General features: G+C 32.0%; 1 protein-coding gene across 6 annotated transcripts in view; it reads left to right on the plus strand.

The window, feature by feature from the left end:
• Positions 1-20,780, plus strand: part of LOC110994542 (polyhomeotic-like protein 3) — a 209,517-nt gene that overhangs the window by 36,598 nt on the left and 152,139 nt on the right. For 5 of the 6 annotated variants that reach the window (XM_022261238.2, XM_045627926.1, XM_022261237.2 and 2 more), the window contains exon 3: positions 5,136-5,174. In XM_022261238.2, the coding sequence (XP_022116930.2) occupies positions 5,136-5,174 (39 nt within the window). Of the gene's footprint in view, positions 1-3,959; positions 4,161-5,135; positions 5,175-20,780 lie in introns of those variants that run through there. The other variant, XM_022261241.2, reaches the window with a different exon arrangement.

Consider the following 20,780-nt stretch of genomic DNA (forward strand, 5'->3'; position numbering starts at 1 on the left):
CTGACTTTCCATTGCTACCTTAATTTGGTAAACCAAAAGTTGATGTTAGTATATATGAAATTAAAAATACTAGGACAGTGTTCCGTTATTCTTATATTCTATAGAAATTCACGATCGCTACGCTTGATTCTAATTACCGTGTGTTGAATCAATTTCAAGTGAGGTGAGGTTGCCCGCTAATGGCTATACCAAGTGATAAATATTCATCGGAGCAAAAACACGAATCGCACGCGCCGAGTTGCATCGCGCTTTCTTCTTTGCAAGCTGTGAAAATTTTATATTGGATAGGTTATAGTTTTTTATTTGATTATCTAATAGTAGTAAGTAATCTATTTTATTAAATTAGATTTTCAATGTATTGAAGCTAGTCTAAAAACAAATCATTTAAAATCCAAATAAAATAAATTTTCGATTACCAGTATCGGTTTGTACTATTATATATATTCAAGGTTTACCCAAGCACCCATGACTCGAAAATCAAATAGTTTTATAATCAGATTAGTAATCATATAATAAATGTTTTTATAAAAAACATAAACGTAAGCGTATTTTGAATTATGCAATGCAATCTTCGTTCTCGAATAGTATATTATACATAGAAGTGAAGAACGTACTGCCAACTAGCGTTGATATAAAAAAGTATTTATGCACTTTATGATATAATTGAAAAGTTGAAAGATATGTATTGTAAACAATACATTAGCGCAACAAAAATGAAATTACCTATTGATAAAGCCAAAATTAAACACTCTTAATATCTATCCGTTTACATTACATTATTATATGCGTTCATAAATATACATTTTATTACCTATATGAATTGATTTTGATTTTCAAAAGCCTTAAATTAAATTGGTAAACAGAATAGTAATTAAAATATCAATTGTTTCGTAGATCCTCGTTTATATCTCAGTGCGTTCCCGATTGGTGCAGGTCAGCGTTAGAAAAAGTTAAGAGGCTTCTACGCTCGGGCAACGAGAGAGATTGGTATAACCATTTACTATGATTTCAATTGCGTTTACTAGGTAGACCTTAAAGAATATGTAACAATAAAAATAAATCGCAAAATATGTGACTAAGCGCAAAAGTCGAAGACGATTGGCCCATTTAGAGTATATTCTTTGAACTCTTAAGAAGGTTGATGGAAAGTTCGCGCGGATAGCTCCTCAAAAATAAATTGATAAAGGTCCAAAAAGCAGCCATACTTAATTTTTTTTATAGAACAGGAGGCAAACGGGCATGAGACTCTCCTGATGTCAAGCGACACCGCCGCCAATGGACACTCTCAATGCACGAGGGCTCGCGAGTGCATTGCCGGCCTTTCAAGAATTGGTACGCTATTTTCATGAAGGACCCTAGCCGAATTGGTTCGGAAATACTTCAGTGGGCAGCTGGTTCCATAAACTGGTGGTACGCGGCAAAAACTGCCTCGAAAAACGCTCAGTTGTGGAATGTCAATGTCATGTTTTTTATCTGATATTTCAGCTTGAAACGTCACGCTTATAATTTGAGATTAATACAATTGTCAGATGCATGGACCGGTTTATCTAGATTTATACTCAGTGTTTATTGTGTTATCATACAGAATATACAATTGTAAAATGCTATTAATGTAGCAATCAATTTACAATGTTTTACAGTTTTGCATTTTAAATGCCAACGAACGAACTATCAATGAATATTGAACTCAACGTACGAATACACCTAATCTATTCAAGTGGCTAGCCGTAGGGGTCGTAACATGAGTGACAAGGACGTCAATACACAATTACTATACACGAAAAAAAGATAGCATGTGCTTCGACGCTCGGGTCAGAAGTCACCCGATATGTCATAACCTGTATGAATGAAATAGCAATATATATATCGCTGTAAGATAGAGTAGGATCGCGTCGACAATGACGCGAGGGTCAAATGTCAAGTAAGAAGTCGCGGCCTGCGTGAGTGGGACGGTTATATGATTTTTTAGTTAGTTGGTGAGAGACCAAATATCTTAGGTCAAAAGACGAGCGTCTGTAACCCTGACCTCCTGACGCGATCCGTGGGCCGGATTCAGAAATATATATTTTTTTCTTAAGAAAAATAACTTAATTTGCCTATCCACCAATAGGATATCAAAATTAAATTATAATACGTTAAGTGCCAGCTTAAATATACATAAAATTTAATGATAAAGGCCGCAAATGAATCAGGAACAACAATCCGATCGTAAACAGTCAAACAGAGCTGTCGATATTATTAGAAGTGGTTACGACAGCTTTATTATATTAGGCAATAGCTCCAGTTTTCTAACAATTAATCAAACTGTTTTGAATAATATAAATCTTAAATTACCATAATTTGAACACGGCATTCAATTTCTTGCGTTAAACTCTTGTACAAAACAGGAAAATTGAGACGTCAGTTAACATTTAAATTATGATTTTCGATTTAGAGATTCGTTCTAGAATATTCCTTCGCCTGAAAACTGATATCCTAGAAAGTGTACCACTCGTCTACTTGTTCTGAAACTGGCTGAAAAAATGTTTCATCCTCCTGAAAACTAGGGTAAAATTATGTAAATTACGATTTTCTGATATGTGAATGACCCTCTCCTGAAACGGTCATAAGTCATATTTCAACCTGCTGAAATGTTCTCTTACTAGTGGAAAAAAACATTGCAGTTGACCCGTCTTCGTAATAAATCTATATATATATATAATGAAAATGGTCTTCGTTTGAGGCTCAATCACGCCTAAACCACTGATCGTATCGACATGAAACTACCACTATTCGATGCGAAATTTTTCCTAGATTCTAACGTTCCTTCATTTTTTTATTGCTGTTTAACTTTTATGAACATTTATCCCGTTAATTGCAAGCGTTTTCTCTTGATTTTTTTGTTTCCATGGCAACGGAGTTTACTAAACGGATAATGTTCTTTTACATTCAGCTAAGAATTCCAATTTCTATAGTCTATAATCACTCATCACGAAATCTCGGGAACTATTGGACTTAGAAATGTGAAACTTTGTAGGAATATTACTTTGGTTATGTAGAGGTCAACTAAAAACGGATTTTAAGAAATTCATCCCCCCAAGGGGGAGGCGGGGGCGTTAACAATGAACAATTCCCGTTTTTAAACTATAGCTCCTATAAATTCCAAATTTGGTAGGAATCTTCTGTAAGAGATGTAGAAATAGTCTATGAACGAATTTTACGGTAGCTCATCCCACAGGGGGTTGCGGGGGTGGTTTAACAATGAACATTTTTATTTTTTAAGGCGTAGCTCCTAAAGACTCCAAATTTAGCTAGAGTCGTCTATATGTGATGCAGAAATGATTTAAGAGCGGATTTTACAACAACCCACCGCCGAAAAAGATTGCGGTAGTGGGTGTTAAAATGTGAAATTTCTATTTCCAAACTGTAACCTCTTTAGACTTTAAATTTAGTAGTAATCTTTTATTTGTCATGCAGAAATCATCTCTTTGTTTTGTTGTTCATCAACATTTATTTTTATAATAATAATAATTTATTATATCAATAAATTTTATTTTAAGTGAATTTGACTCTTCTTTGAAAAATATTGTAAATTTCAGAAAAAAATAAAAATTAACAAAAAAAAGCAAAAAAAATGAATAAAAAAAAAAGATGAATAAAATTTAATTTATTTCCTTTGAAAATTCGACCAGCGAAGCGGGCGGGGACGGCTAGTATTTAGATAAAAGTAACTTACATTATCCTATAGCCAAGAGCAGAAGTTAGCAATGCTCAAAAAATAAAAAAACCACTGCCAACAGCCTTGGACTTCTTTAGCCTGAGGACGTGAAGGGTCATTTTTGTAACAAGTATATTTTGTAAATCAATTTTATTTTTATTTTTTAAATTTCAAATAACGTATTGGAAGTCAAATTTATTTTGACTCCCTCCCTGGATTCCCTGTGCACTAATGAATCGGGACCAAAATAATTAAACTGTTCGCGACAACCGTCTTCAGTTCCTCGTGTTATTATTTTGAACGAAATAGTTTTCGGTGTTCAAATAGATTTTAAACCGTTGCTGTGATTATATAATTAATAGTGATAATTTACGCGTGCTATATACGTCAAATCAATGTTTTATCAATATGTTTAACACGGAGTTTCATTTCTCAAGCAAACTTCTGGAATTGCTTACTAAAGGTGAGGAAGTGGTTTAATATTTTATCTTATTTTACGCGCGACTCTTAACTCTGCGGCTGTGTTACAACTATCACATACAAAGCTAGCTATGAAGGAAATATAATATAGATCTTAAAAGTTTTGGTATTTCACAAGCGAGTCATAGTGCGCGCTAAATCTCTACTCTGAATCTTTATTGTAGCCAAAGACGATATGTGTCATATGAACAAAATAGATGTTGTCTGTAGCCAGCATTGAACCGCCAACTTCATTGTTAATATGATGATATCAGCTAACTTTTTGCAATGACTGACGAGTTCAGAGATTTAAATAATAGAGCGGACATATGGAAACTATTACAAAATCTTTGCAATGGTGTAATAAGTAATCTATTTTTCCGGATCGATAACTTTTAAAATTAATCAAAAAATAATATCGGAACGTATATTTTTCTTTTCGTGTGTCAGTAAATCTAATATTGAAATGATGTTTACTCATATATAATAAAAATATTTTTTTCACGTTTCCACAACGCTATAAGCACACTTTTCATAAGATAAAACTCAAATTTTTATCAGTTTAACCTAAGACTTCCTTGGCTATCTAAAGGTTATCCTTTAACATAACCTTTGGCATATCTCGCATAGGGTCAAAGGAACAGTGATAGGTTATATTTGATAGGCATGTTTTAATGCTAAGGATTTTTTATCTAAAAATTATGTAATAAAGAATTTACTAAATGTCTAAAATAATACGATATTTTTTAAACAGAGATATTTGACATTTATCCTGGTTGACAGCCACAAAATTACGTCGTTAATTACATTAGTTGTTTATGGGCGTAAAATTAAATAAAAAATTTTTAGCGTACATCTATGATCTTAAGGGGTATATTAACGTATTTGTTTCTTGAAATAAGATAATCCAAATTCAATTATAAATAATTTGATTCAGAAGATTTTTTTTAATTAATTAATATCGGATTTTTTCTTGCAGGAAACGCAAATCGGGATTTCCCTTTAACAACAAGTAATGGTAAGTTCATAGTTTTTTATATGTACATATTAGTATATATTATGGTTCTGAAAGATATTTTTTAAAATCAATATTGTTCTTATTAGTTTTATATTTGTGTAAGTAGTGTCAGCCTAGTGCTTAAACCAAAAGTTTAAAAAAGTTGACCTGACCATGCCTATTATTTTTCTTCAAGATATCTACAAAAGTCGGAAGCCAAGATTTTTATTTGATAATTGTCTGATATTGCCATACATTCAAAGTTGTGACATCACGATAGAATATCCAACAATAAGCGATAATGAAAGTCAGATAATATCTATTCCCAGATTGCGTAAGGATATGCGACCATAAACAATGCTTATCTGGACTAAATCGATCCAAAATTAATACTTACAATCCCCAGTAAAAACGTACATAAATTTCCCTCTAACGGTAGTAACGTAATCAGGTTTTATCTAGAGATATCGCAAATCGAGCAAACAAAACAATAACGGTTCTGGCGAATTGACCATTGGACAGTCTGCTCCTACGTATAATGCCGTAACTACAATTTTGTAATCTGTGGATTTATTATCTGTGCTATTATATATTGTTTTAAAATACTTTGACGGGCACGTTACTAAGGAAATACTTATATCATTTATGTAATTTCCCACTTGCATAGAGATGTTTTGACGTTGTCACCTTATTCTCTCAAAGCAGGTAAAGCGGCAGAAGATGCAGAGAGAGTAAAGGGATCAGCTCAGAAAGCGGTCGTCGACGTGCTAAGTTTTTGCTTAATTATTTGTCATTAAATAATTTAAAACATAAAATAAATAATTTAAATAATAAAAACATATATTAGTGAATTGAATCTTTTATGATTTGTCACATTCGAAGAATATTTTTCAAATATTCGCACAAAACATTTGCTACGCCGTAGCATACATCACACAAAATTTAGTTACACCATTATTCACGGGGAATGTGTATCCTAGCCGTATAAATCGACCAGGTGGACTCGTGACACTACAATGAAACCTTTCACCCAGATACGGCTACCTGCTACGATCAATTTCATATAAATCGCAATCTTACGCATTTACCGCTGTCTTGTCTTAATTTAATGATCTTAATGGCCATTTTACGCGTTAATCTAAATGTTTGGTGTAGGGAATGTATGCTTTAGAACGAATTAACACTTGGCGGAATATAGCAAGTATTCGAGAGAAAAATTAAAAAAAAAACAGTGGCTTAGGTTTGTATCTGGTTCGTGATCATTTGTTTCTTTTTCTAATAGACAAGTGAGACTTTGGTTTTCCTCACGATACTTTTTCTTCATAGTATTTTGTGTTTTGTCTAGAGTTACATCCTGAAACACTAGACTACTTAATATGTTTTAGTTACTTTTACTTATTTATAATGACATTTTTAAACTATTTAATTTAGTCATAAACGTACATTAAGTCAATATTAAAATAACATTTAATTATACTAATATTTTAAATTTATAATATTCTTTAAAGAGACTTCCAAAGTGGAGTTTTAAGTTTTGTTTGTTATTGTATGCACCAAGTGCGTAAGTGTATGTTTGTCTACAAATTTCTCAAAAACTAAAGACGAATTCATGATTACCCTATTAGAATTAAATCATGTATATTCTAACATAGGTAACAGTCAAACATATATTTAAAACGGTGCAGCATTTTTGATATATTATATAATTTTTTACTGTTATTCAGACACTTTAACTCCTTATTACTAATTACAGGTATTGTATTTTTTATATGTACCTGGTTGTGTCCTTTTATATAGCAAGGTTCAGAAGTTCCTATAGTATTATCTCGCACGACGATCGTGTTCACACGTTGACACAATGAAACCGGCCCATTAGCTCCGTACATCCAACAAGAAGGTTAACTATGCCCAAAAGAAGAACGTACCACAATTTGTATGGACTATGGAACGAGTAGTAGCGATCTTGATAACGCCAGCGGCAGCGAGATAATATCTCACGCTTTTGTCTAGTGCGTAGTGATTTAGCGATTGATGAGGAAATAAGAACAATGGGGATATTTAAAGTGGAAGGAAATACTAAAAGGCTACTTAGATGTAAATTATTTTTAAATTTGGAATTCATCGTGTATAGAGTGCATGTGAAAGTTTTCGATATTCAAATATTTTAAATTTATTCTATATTCAAAATTCATTACTAATTATAAAATAGTTTTAAATTTGGATTGCAATAAAAATCACGGCTAGGTATAGATGTAAGTGAGTTGGGTACCCAAAAAAGATGGGTTTACATATATTATAATTGCTATGTATTAAAGTGGTCAATTTGTACTGTGGTTCTAAATATGAAAACTCCTTTGAATAAACCCATTGTCAACGCAATGCAAGCAGACGTCTTTGTGATTATGTATTTCTAATTTATTTTTAATTTAGTGTGTAAATTTTTATTGGTTATGCATTCTTATGCATGATACAGGGTCAGGATTGTATTGCTTGTAAAGTACATAATGATAATTTCCACATTTTGTAATGGGGTAGCTAACCCCGTAAAGTCTACAATAACTTTGGGTCCACAGTATGAAATTATTATTAATTGTTATTAATAAACCTTACATACTATGTTTATGATCATCTTCATCACAATTTATCAAAAAGCTATTTCCCAACGATATGAATGGAGTGTGATAGGATTGTGCGCGTCGCTCATATATTTTCTAAGATGCTATCTGTGATACTGGAAGCTGCGTACAGGCAGATATTGCACGTGGATACTAAACACTGAGTTGCAAAATTATTGCGTTTAATATGCTTTATTTAATTGTGCGAGAATCATAAAATTAATGAGAATGCACGTTTCATTTATTTATTTCAAAATGTCTATTAAATTCTTAAGTTATATTTTTTTTATGTTTAATTAAATTTTTTATGTTTAATTAGTCAATTAACATTGTAAGGCAGTATTGTTTCAGTATGTATATAAATTTGTGTTTGCACTAGCTACCCCTCGAACTTCGTTTTAATATAATTATGTGCTTGATCATTATTCTATTTCCAAACTTGCCAAGGGTCTAATTCATAAAAACGTCCTATTACATTACTTTAACCAAATGATTTCTGTCTCTTTCACACAAATTGTTTACGTTGTGAGACACATGAGTAGGTCCGAAATCATCATAACGATGATGTACACAATTATAGTAAACTCTGCGACAACAAATTATTGATAATGGTTAACGGCGATCGGGTTTCCAGTGCAAGTTGTAATTTTAGTTATAAATCAGCCTTTCCCCGAAGTTGCGGAGGCGAGTTGGTCAACGGGTGACCAACATTTTGTATTTTAATGGATATTGTTGACATAAGGATCAAAATCATTAATGTGTTAATGACTCAAGCTCTATGTTCAGTTACATTTCTTCTGAAAAAACAATAACTTTATAAATTTCATGATATTCTATTACTATTATCATTATTTTTATGTCTATAGATTTCGCATGATATCTGTAATACAGGATCTTTTGCACACTTCTTTTTCCTTCACTACTATAAAAATTAATATTCGCTATACATAATACTTCTACTTTATTCTATAAACTTTAAAACTTCGAATTTACATCAACTAATAAAACAAAACAAAATTAGCAAGATTAAATCGGTTCCCAATAATACTAATAAAATACGTTTTTGTTTCAAACACAATATAGCACATTTATTCCTCTAAATGACAGACCGAAGTATGAAAGTGTAATATTTTGTATAAATTATTACACTTGCATACTTCTGTCTGTCATTATTTTATATCATCTGTCGTATATTTAACATCTAAAATTTATATAAAATCTAAACATGTGTAATACGCGTACGTCATGCGTGGCTGTAGCTACCAACGAACACAACAGAACCTCCTTGGTGCAATGAGGTCGCTCCATGAGCCAGCGAAGTGCCCAAACTTCTGAGCTTCTGGAAGATTCTAGGCTAGTATAGTTAGCTACGGCTTTACGCACAACATATTAAATGGGCGTTTAAGTGCAGAAATAGAGTCATACATGTGGGATGTACATCGTGTACACGTGTTTTTCACGTACTCAAAAACATAAATTATCCAGTGGTCAGTTTATATTATTGTCACCCTATATGCCATGGCCCGGTAGACCGGTTCGACCCGCGCAGCCTCATTTAAACTGTAGCACATTCCAACGGTGCCCTTATATTTATAGTACAGACTTCCGTGTAATTTTTAAATACTCAAAAATTAATAATTTAACATCTGTCTCTTTCTAACTGATGTAACATACGTAGGGTTGAAAAGAGATCAGTGGCTCTAGGGAGAGTTTGACTTTGTGGAACCAGCTGGCCACCGAAGACCAATCTGGACCAATTTGACTTGGGGTCCTTCAAGAAAATAACGTACAAATTCTTGCCGGCAAAAAGGCAACGCACTCGCGAGCCCTCTAGCATCGAGAGTGTCCATAGGCGGCGGTATCACTTAACATCAGGTGAACCTCCTGCCCGTTTGCACCCTGCTCTATAAAAAAAAAGCTTCCAGCGTCAAGAATGATTTGTTTCTTTACCTCCAAAAAAAGGAATGAAAATATCACTCAAATATACCACTCAGCATTCTTTCATAATTTCCAATTAAAATTTTGATAAGAAATGAGTATAAAATACTTTTCATCCCATAATAGCTTTTACAAATAACAGTAAAACAGTCTAAATAAATTCTAAAATGTATGCACTATAGATGAATCAAATCGTTATGCACTCTTTTATCTGTACCGATATACTTTTCGCTGTTTTTAAATACTGTATTTTAAATAACCTGAATCGTTGATTCCGGCGATAAACATTTCTCAGCTTTTCTATTCTTTAAAAAGTCAGGTGATTTAGCATAGCCTATGTACTCCAAGATAAATCGTAATAAAAAGGTAAAGTTGAAAAATAAGAAAATGCGACATTTATGATGATAATTTAGTTTTACTACTTTTTTAAGTTGTATAAAAATTATTGATCTGATCTCGTAAATTACAAATATATTCTTGAATAAGTACGATACAAAGATCCAATAATATTGTAGTTTATAAATTAAGTATCCGAACCGGGAGCTGTCTTGTATTAAAATCTATACAAATTTAAAAAAAAATCACAGTCACGTGCCAAATTAAATATGTTCAAGAAAACAAGCAGAAGTATATCATTTTTTTCAATTCATTAATCAGCCTACGATATATTGCTTCGAACCCTCTTTAAATTACAGAAGCTGTTTATTTTTGTTTTTACCCGGCTAAGGAGGTGTAGAATCCCAGGGTTTTCGTGTTAAATATCTTATAATTAATGATATATATATACATTTAATATAATACCATTCAATTGTTTGCTATGTAATGCAAAACAGTAATTTAAGAATAAACACACAATCATATTTAGGAGCTATTCAAGTTTTTGCTCATAATAACGGGCTTTAAGTGGGTGTGATATTTGAGTTCAAATTATACCTCACCATCATTATACAAAGACAATCGACACTTTAATCTTTGAGTAAATTGTGCTCGTAGATAGTCAATATAATTTATTCTAAGGTAAATTAATATTTTCGCTATCTCCTCTGAGATAATTCGCAATAATGGTCAGTAAAATTAAATATTATGCCAAGAAATTACATTTGAAATGTCTATCTGATTGTTATTAAATTAGTAGAGTAATACCAACGGTGGCTGATTGTCTATCAACGAAATTGCAACATTAGTTCTATCTAGTAGTTAATAATGTTAATGTCTCATTAAAAATACATTCTTTCCACAATAATTCCCAAGGTTCAAACAGCTGAATTTTCCAAATTCCCTCTGCTAAAACCAATCTAATTCAGACACCTCTCATGCGCATTCTTCGCGAGTATATCGGATTTAGCACTACTTATCGAGAGCTTGACATATTCAGTAGAGGGCTGATCTATTTTAAAAAACATTATTAGGTGTCCATCTGAGGAGGCTTGTCCACTGTTTTGCTGGTAATTTTTATTTTATATAAAATATTTAGTTTTTTGTAACGTTTATGTGTAAGCTTGTAACATATACTTTAGACTTATCATTTGGTGAATTCTAATAAATAGTTTTTAATATAGTCGACAACCACTGTCGACATTTTTACAAATGGTCCTGTTGTCATTAGGGCTGTAGTATGGACTTTTTGGCAAGCGCCTATATGCCTAAAATCCTCGAACAAAAGCTGGTATAATAGACCTACTCAGCCGCTGTAATTTGGTCAACTCATTTATAAAATTCACAAACTCACCTCATACAATAATCAAGCGTGATCCAATTTAATAGCGGAATTTTCTGAGAATTGCATCAGTATTATTTAACTTCATACAGATTATTTCAGGCATTTGTATTCAAATTCTATGCAGTTCTCTCAATATCTATCTTTAAAAATTTTTATCAAGAAGTCAATGTAGTCGGTATCGCCATAGCTCTTGACAGTAATACTACAAAAATCACCTGTTTGAAATTGTGCTATGATTACATAAATTAATCATATGAAATTCGTATTTCAGTTAACTAAAGCCTAAAATTTACAGGGAAATGTTGAAGTTCCCTGCCCACGAAGGCTAACTGCAAAATGTAAGGCAGTAATTTCGACGTGCACATGACGGCCCAATGCTCGCCCCCGCAAGCCTTCCGGCGTTTGCTACTGATAAGAAAAGATGGCATTTTGATACTAGCTTAGCTTTAGTTATAAGCGTGTGAAGTATTTTATAGTATTGCGTACTAAAAGGAAAGTAGGCCTACTACCAGCCTAAGATTTATGTATCCTACTATAATGGTCATTTGTTTATTCTAATAGGCAGCTTATACGCCTTTGAATTTTTTGGGTCTAAGGCAAGCTTTACAAAGTTTTCCTTAACCGTACGAGCAAGTCAAAGTCAAAATTTATTCTTGTAGGTAACACAATGTGAACTTATTAACGTCAAAAAAAATGTACAATGAATGCTTCTAATTTAACATTTACTATTCTCAAATCAAAGGCGTAGAACGGAAGAGAAGAACTGGCAATAAACTCCCTGCCACTCTTAATAATCACCGCGGGATTCAAACTTATGACATTGGAGATGAGAGCCACAGGAAGGAACGAAAATCTACTTTTATTAAAAACAGCATTAAAAATATTTATAACATCTTTAACTCTGGACCAGCGAATACAATCAATTAGGATTATCAGTTATTTCAATCTATTCAAGGGAAGACTGGCAGTGCAGTCACTCGCTTCGAATTCGAGTCCAATTTTGGAACCCATTAGGTCTGTTCTTATTTCTTGAGAAAGATAAACAGAAGAAAGAAAAAAAAGAAAAAAGAAAGATATAAAGAACTATAAAATCATTTTGTTACACCAGTCACAATATACGACACTGATTATTTGATAACCCTGGTTCTCTGAATACAATTTATTTAGATTATCATCATGGAAATGTATGGAAATTGGCTCGATAATGTAAACTATCCGCGGTCTCAATGCTTGTATATGGTTAAGGGGTGAAGGGTCATTCCGATCAGGTGTACTATTAGATATATAAGATAATACCAAGAGCTATAATAGAATACGTAAGTGATATGCATATTATTTATTTGGACGAGAAAGGATGAGAGGAGGGAATAATCTGATAATTCCAACGTCTGAAGACTCAAAAACTTTTTCAAACCTAGTGGATATAAATTTCGTAGTATTTGTGCAAGAGTGACAATTTGAGTTTTAATCCCCTTTTCATACAAATTTGAGTTATTACTTATTTATTAGTTCACCAGTTAGTACATATTAACCGAGTATACTACTTTTGTTTATCATTGTCTAAAATATACATCTTAAATAGTTTTATACAATTAGTCTCAAACTTTGAAAAATTACTCTTTATATAAATTAAAGCCTTTTTTGGGCGGAATTACATAGAAGCTAAAACAAATGACATAAATAAACAGTATATATATATAAAACAGAAAACATAAGTACAGTAAAAACTCCTTTCGTTTTCACTATACGCGGATTAAAAAAATGCAACACAATTTCTTTATTCCCGGCAAAAAATCCAATAGGTGTTTAACGCAATATCTTTTGAAAGTGCCGTCAAATGGTACCGCCGAGCACTTTGACCTAAGCCGTCTTTGTCGCCTTTGCTGCAAACACCGCGTCCGGCGTTTTTGAGAATGTAAGCAAATAGAAAGAAAGCAACCTTATTTCTGAAGGAATAAAGTATATGTGTTTTTAAATGTTGCTGTTCCATTCTTTGGTCAAAGCCACTTTGCCTATTTTATTGTTTTAACTTTCACATTCGTTAAATAATTGTGATTATTATGATGACCATTGCCTAAACCTGAGGATAATGATTAGATAATCAAAATGTTTGATAACTGTTAATTGTTTGTGTTCTTTATTCGGACACCTAGGAACGTATAAACCTATATAAATTACCATTCTGTATTGGCGGCGGTGTCACTTAACATCAGGTGAGCTTCCTGCTGGTCTGCCTCCTATAACATAAAAAAAATACATATACCCCGCGAATAAAGAGATTTAACTGAACATAAATATACAAAAAGAAAATAAATATAATAAAAGAAAAAACTAAATTGTTACTGCTAAACTAAGTCAAAGTTCTCCCGCCTTCAAAAATTTATCACATCTTTTGTGAGGTGGAAAATAATATCAACATCCACATAATTAGTGTCATAGTAAGATAAAACTGTACACAATCGGAGTGGTTATATTTTACACATTTTATTTACATACACAACGAAAATATGAGAACACAAAATATTTTCTATATTATAAATTCAATAAATTAAATTTTTAATATATACTTTATAACTAAAAACTACGACTAATTAAAGTTAGAATATTATCCCGATATAACTTTAGTTTCCAAAACGTTTGGACATACATAAATCATAGCCAAATAAGTTTCAATAACACGCTGGTTTAACTCATTACCTTATTCTGAAGTTGTTTAAAACAATTACATTCGATATCAACAGTTTTGTAGTGCGGGGGGCGATATCCGTTTCAAGTGGAGCACTTTCCTATAGGTTTTGTTCTGAGGTCATGTGAAAGTACAAGACTTAGATTAAGTTTATGACTTAATCAGGAATTGATAAACTTTCGAATTGTACAAATAAGGCATTTGGAACTATGGAAGCTGTAGCTTTATCCAATTCGTAATAATCGTAATAAATCAGCCTCTTTTGTCTCTTTTCGTAATAGCGGGAATATATTTCCCCCGTTTGATGGGAAAAAGACAAGTATGGCTTGTTGACTACGCATACCGTAGGACGGTTTAAATAAAGGAGGCTTGTTATATTTTCTTAAAACATTAATTAACTTAATTACATTAACATATACATCCAAACCGCAAGATTCATTAGATTGAATTTTCATTTTTTTGTAATAATGTTTTAACTGTTTCGTAATACAAATTTAAGTTAATATTAAACAAATAGATTAAGTACAATAAATAAATAAGTGTATAAACCTACTTTTAATGTATACTACAAATATAAGTCGTTACTTTATTTCAAACTATGTGTAAATTATTAATAATTTATAAATTTCAAGACGTGTAAAAATTCTTAAAAAGCCAGCAACGCACTAGCGTGCCCTCTGGCATTAAGTGTCTATGGGCGGCGTTATCACTTAATATCAGATGAAGCTCGTGCTCTGCTGCCGCCTGTTCTATAAGAAAAAAAAGCCAATCCCCATTAGATTGAAGTTTCAGTTTACGTATAGATATTTTTTTGTATTGTATTAAAGTCCATATTGTACTTCTATTTACACAATTTTACTATAATTTAAAAAAAATACTCATACTTCGTGGTTGGTTGGTTATAACTCTAAGAAGCTGATATTAATGCCGATGTCCGAATCAGCGTCCTAGACATAGTGTACTAGTTCTCTTAATAAAAAATCTATAAAACAGCCAGTACTGGATCTACCCCCTTGCCGAATGGATCTTAAAAACACCAGAGAACTATAGCGAATGTTATCTATAAAATTGTTCATATTCTAGGTAGCAATAATCTTAGATGATAACTTACAATACTGTACCTTGTTAACAAGTTGCTGGTCATGGATATCGACAAAGATATCGACCTTAGAATTAGTGTTGTGCTATCGATAATTACGATCGTATACGATGAACGATTGTTCCTCTGCGTAGAAATACAGCCTCACAGCAGCTAGAAATAATGAAGTGTTATTAGAACTTGGAAATTTATGAGAATACTAGCGGATCCGACAGACGTTGTCCTGTCTACACGTCTTTAATTTCAAAATTTCAATTTTTAATAAGCCATTTTGATGAAAATTATTATTCAAATGTTATGACAATATCTAACGATCCATCACATGGTCACACACGATATAACACAATGATAACAAAACTTTTTTTAAATTTCGGGACAGACTAAAATTAAAATTCGAATATTATTTAAAATTTGACACTGCGATGGTAGCACCGTCTGTAATCTGTCGTCTGGATCCAATGTAAAACATTCCAAAATCAACAACAACTAATAAATTGAAAATTAATTAAAAAAACATTGTCCAGCGGACAAAATTGTGAATCTAAACCATTCCCAGATCCCCTTGAACACACACAAAAAATTTCGTCTAAATCGGTCCAGTCGTTTAGGAGGAGTTCAGTCACACACACACGCACACAAGAAATATATATATTAAGATGTAGGTATGAGGTTTTAAGATTTTGTTGTCTTAAAATTATTGGCTTGTGAATTATTATTTTTATTATGAATACGTCACGATTACATTTGACAGAATATGGAAATAAAAGTTCTTCAGTGACAAACGAGTCGATTAATATTCAGAAATAGTTTCATCGTGCTTAAAAGCACTAGAAACGTGTTATTTAAGTTATGTAATAAAGTCGAGATTATTAGAGAAGATAGTTAGATATTCGTTTTAGATGTGACATTAAAATCTGTAATACGACCCAAAGAGAATAATTAGTTTCGGTACTACTAAGTATATTACTTGTCACAAAACGAAAAAATGGGAAATTCTTTAAGATGAAATCTTACAGCATACTGTTTCATATTGGAATGTACGTAGCGTGCCACAAAATGTAACATTCCTACTTTATTCTACTGATTAAACAAAGTATTAAGTTTTGGTCAGTTATTATTTCTTAGAAAAACGAATCATTTTTCCGTTACTAAATAATGTTCTACTACTATTTTATTTCTCAGTTAAGATTGAAATAAATACGTTAATCTTTTAAATAGATTTAACACGCATGAAATTGTGTATATATCGTTATACACATTATAAAATAATCTATTACGAAATCATAATAGGATTTTAAATTAAGAAATCTCAATTATTATAGATACGCATAAGTGTAAAGGATGTAATTAATCATCCGTGATCTTCAACCTTTATAAATTATCTTTTAAACTGATTAACGAAATTGGCAAATCTATTGATATTTGATAATTGACTGTCAATTTCTAAGTTGAACTTTGATTTATATAATTAAATCTATACATTTTTTGCATTTGTCTGGAGATTTTTGATATACAGGGTGGCATAAAGTCGTGGATCAAACGCAACTAGGGTTTAGAATGGATCATCAGCTGCAAAACATTGTTCTACTGGACGTCCTTCAGCTCAGCGACTGAAGAGTAATTTATTTTGCGTTTTATAAGAACCTAGTAATTCTTATAAAAAATCAAAACCTCTATATCCTACATCTTTTTCATAAGATCCACTAGATACTGACGAGTTCTTGCGTTAGACATACTTTTTATGGTTGTTTATTGGGTGTATTGAAGATAATATTATTATACACGATGTTAAATTTTCTCAAACTTTTTGTTTACCTCGGACCCCACTGTGAAATATAAGCTCTACCGAAAAGACCCCGTATTACAAGTTTGGCGCATTTAATAGGGATTCTGAAACATGGCCTTGAGTTGCTCTAATTTCTTTCTAGGATGAAAAAAACGAAACAACGATTTGGACTTATGGTTATGATATACCTACCTGTAAGTTGTGTGTTAATCGGACTAGATTACTGTATATTGGAGAGCCACTTTTTTTCTTCAACTATATATTTAGAATGCATAAGTATTCAGAATGTACAACAAATAGTGAATACAATAGTGACTTTTTATTATTAAATAGCACATTGAATCAAAATCCAAGTAGAACGGACGACAACGACTAGTTAGGCGATTTAAATCGCCAAACCATTTTTCATGATGAATGTTTGTAAGCACCTGAAACCACTGCCATTTACTAAAAACTACACCTTATAGAGAAAACTACACACGTTATATACGTACTGTTACATTTATAATGATTTTATTTCATTTAAATTGCTATTAACGAGAAAAGTTCAAACGTGAATCATTTGGAGTCATACAAGGGCGTTATGCCAGAATTTTCGCAACGCATTTTCTATATCCCGGAACCAAAGTACGGGGAGGGATTACTGTAATCCCTCCTATAACACGGTAATTTATACTTAGTGCAAAACAAATGAACCAAATTCCTAACTAATCATAGCTACATAAACTTATACAAAACAAAACACGACCTTCAAGGACTTACAAAATAACCAACTAAATCAAAAACAAAACCAATCTACATCTAAATCTTTGATTTAATTTCGAATATCAACAATCTGAACAATCTTATAAATAACCATTATTTATCGACACAGTAATAACTAATAAGCTTCCATTTGTAATATAGTTTCGTGCCCGTTGTATTGTAGCATTAAAACCGCATTTATTATCTAAGTTTAAGCTAAATAAGGGACTATAAAATGCCACAAGATTTGAAAGTTTGGATTTGAACGATTCAATGCGGGACTCTAGTATGTCAAAAATGTATTTGATTTTGACCTATGGGACTTTCTGAGTAAATAAAATAAATGTGTTTATTTAATTCATTATAATCTGCAAGATTTGGTAATTCTTTTAAAGCAAAATCAAGTTCGTGCTTACAAAGTAAACATGTCAGAAGTGAAACTTTTGGTAAATTAATTAATACTAAGGTAAAAGCCCCAATAGATGATCATGTACCACTATATGATCACTGCATTTATTTTATATCTATATTCAGACTGTTTACACACTGTATACGTGCTACTGATAATATAAATAAGTAAAAAATCTGCGTTTACTGCACAAGACGCTATGCGACAGAATTTCCATCTATAGTTTTAATATGTAACTACTAAACAAATACATCAACCAATACCATCTCAATCGATCTCTCCACAACAGAAACGCTGCACATCTTCGTGACGTTACGTAAAAATTTACCCTCATGCGCCTAAAGAAGTTTGACTAGAAGAACATGAGTAGCCACGTGATTAAGCGCTTTTAGATAGAAAAGTATATTTGTTACAATATTATAAATGTATTTTATTAAATGTGAGTTTATACAACAAAAATCACTCGTTCGAATCTAAGAACAGAAAGTGTATATGTCGTTAATGGTTCAATATTATCTATTGATAGCACATATGAATAACATCCTACACCTAACTTTCCTAACTTTATAAAAATATATGTAAAAATACTGTTACGAAGCGGCATATTACCGCTCCAACTAAGTACGGGTTGCGCACGCGCCGCTCCCGCCATCTTGTATAATCTAATACTGTTGATCGCGGAAAAGCGCGCCAACCTTCAACGACCTTCGCTCTCCGACCGATCTAATCGACCCGAAACGACACACCCATGCATTCAATTATAAGCCTTATTTACTGCACAAACACTTAAACTATAAGACCAATATCGCCTCAATAATTATTGAATTACTACCTTTACATATAATGAATGAATGCTAGCGCAAAATTATACTAAAGTATACATAAATCGATCACTTCATACGATTTATTCAGTGATACTTTGTCACATTTAAGTGTACGAATAAATTTGTTTTAATCTGATTAAAGCATTGTTTTATGACAGTAATAATGAAAATCGGGGCAATTATAACACACTAGGGCTGTCATTATATAAAAAAACGTCATTACATTCATTGAATTAATGTTTCGCAGAAATAAATTACATTTTATATATTGTATATTGTTTTTATGTAATTATTTTTAGAAAGTGTTCTTTAGGTATTTGTTTCAGTAACTTATAAGATCTAATATAATTGACTTATATTTTATATCAAATCCAAAGACATATCGCTACTTTAACCAATGTCTACTGTTAAAAACTAAATATGATGTAAGCCACATTAGAAGGGCTAACTAATAAAACTAAATAAAATGGTTGTCTGTAAAGTCAGTTTACGGAGGATAGTTTAATCGTACAACAATAACAATACATTGATGGAATTAATATATTGATTTTGAAGATAATTGCATATTTTTTATCGTTTTGTCACTATTTTATATATACAAAGAAAGACTGAATCCTCGGGCGCATAGGCCACTCGAGTACAAGAGAGATATATGCGGTTCAAGCGTACGCGCAAAGGGACAATGAGCGTAACGGGACGTTCACCGATTTGTTACATTGTCACATAAAAAAAAATTAATTGTCACCAAAATGTCGATATAATTTAAGCTAAAACTTTAAGCAGAAGAATGCCATTTTTAAAAATAATTAATGATATATATAACAATATTGAATAAATTGTATTATGTGGTGACCCTGTTAAAGGATGTATGGAATGCGTTTAATGAATTGTCTTAGAATGTTTTACGTAACTTTATGTAGTAGCTTGTTCTCGCCATACTTGACTGGTAATAGTTAATCTAGGCTTTCAAATTTGGAACGGGGAAGTGACCTTTCATCTTGCAGCTGTTTAAAATTAATTGTTAAAGAACTTGCGCTATTTGGGAAGTGTTCCATGGGTTTTTATGACAAAAGAGCTTATTACGTTTAAAAAAAAAATTGTGCGTGTGGACTACACTCGCTCCTCGCGACAGAAGTGAAACTTCGCAATGTGGAAATGAAAATAGGAAGGGGAAGAAATTGATTTTTATTTAAATCATATTGTCTCTATCAGATAAACTTTATTAACATATTTTAATTATCGCATTATTAGTGCCACGATACGACACGATTCACTATTGATATTTCTCTTATTCCCTCCTTAGGAGCGTTGAATGTTTGGCGCACAGGTGCTTTCATACCCCCTCCACGGTGGAGATAATAATAAAATTGTTTTATTTCAAACTTATATATACTATAATGTTTAAATGTAAAGCACATTTAAACATTATATTTTTATCATCTTATTAATTCTAGGTATGTGCCCCTTTTTGCCAAAGACCTTTAAATTTAACCGCCATTTCTGTCTGCAGTGTGACACTCTCTGCTGTTTCTTATATCTGCTCTTTCCATCTTCTAAATTATCTTGATCTTTTACGTGTACCTTGGGCACCACCACAAAAGTTTATCTATATTCATAGTGACATCTGCTGCCTTAGTTATTATCTTCAACGACGTATTCTATATTTTCATTTCATACATACTTGACATTAGATAAGTTACTTGTAAATTGTAGAACGAGCTCAATGTATTATTAAGTTTATTCTACAACCTGTTATCTTGATAATAAATTGCTGGAACACGTATCATCAGGTTCTACGTTTTTTTT

The sequence above is a fragment of the Pieris rapae genome, chromosome 4, assembly GCF_905147795.1.
Source record: "Pieris rapae chromosome 4, ilPieRapa1.1, whole genome shotgun sequence".
Taxonomy (NCBI): Eukaryota; Metazoa; Arthropoda; class Insecta; order Lepidoptera; family Pieridae; genus Pieris; species Pieris rapae.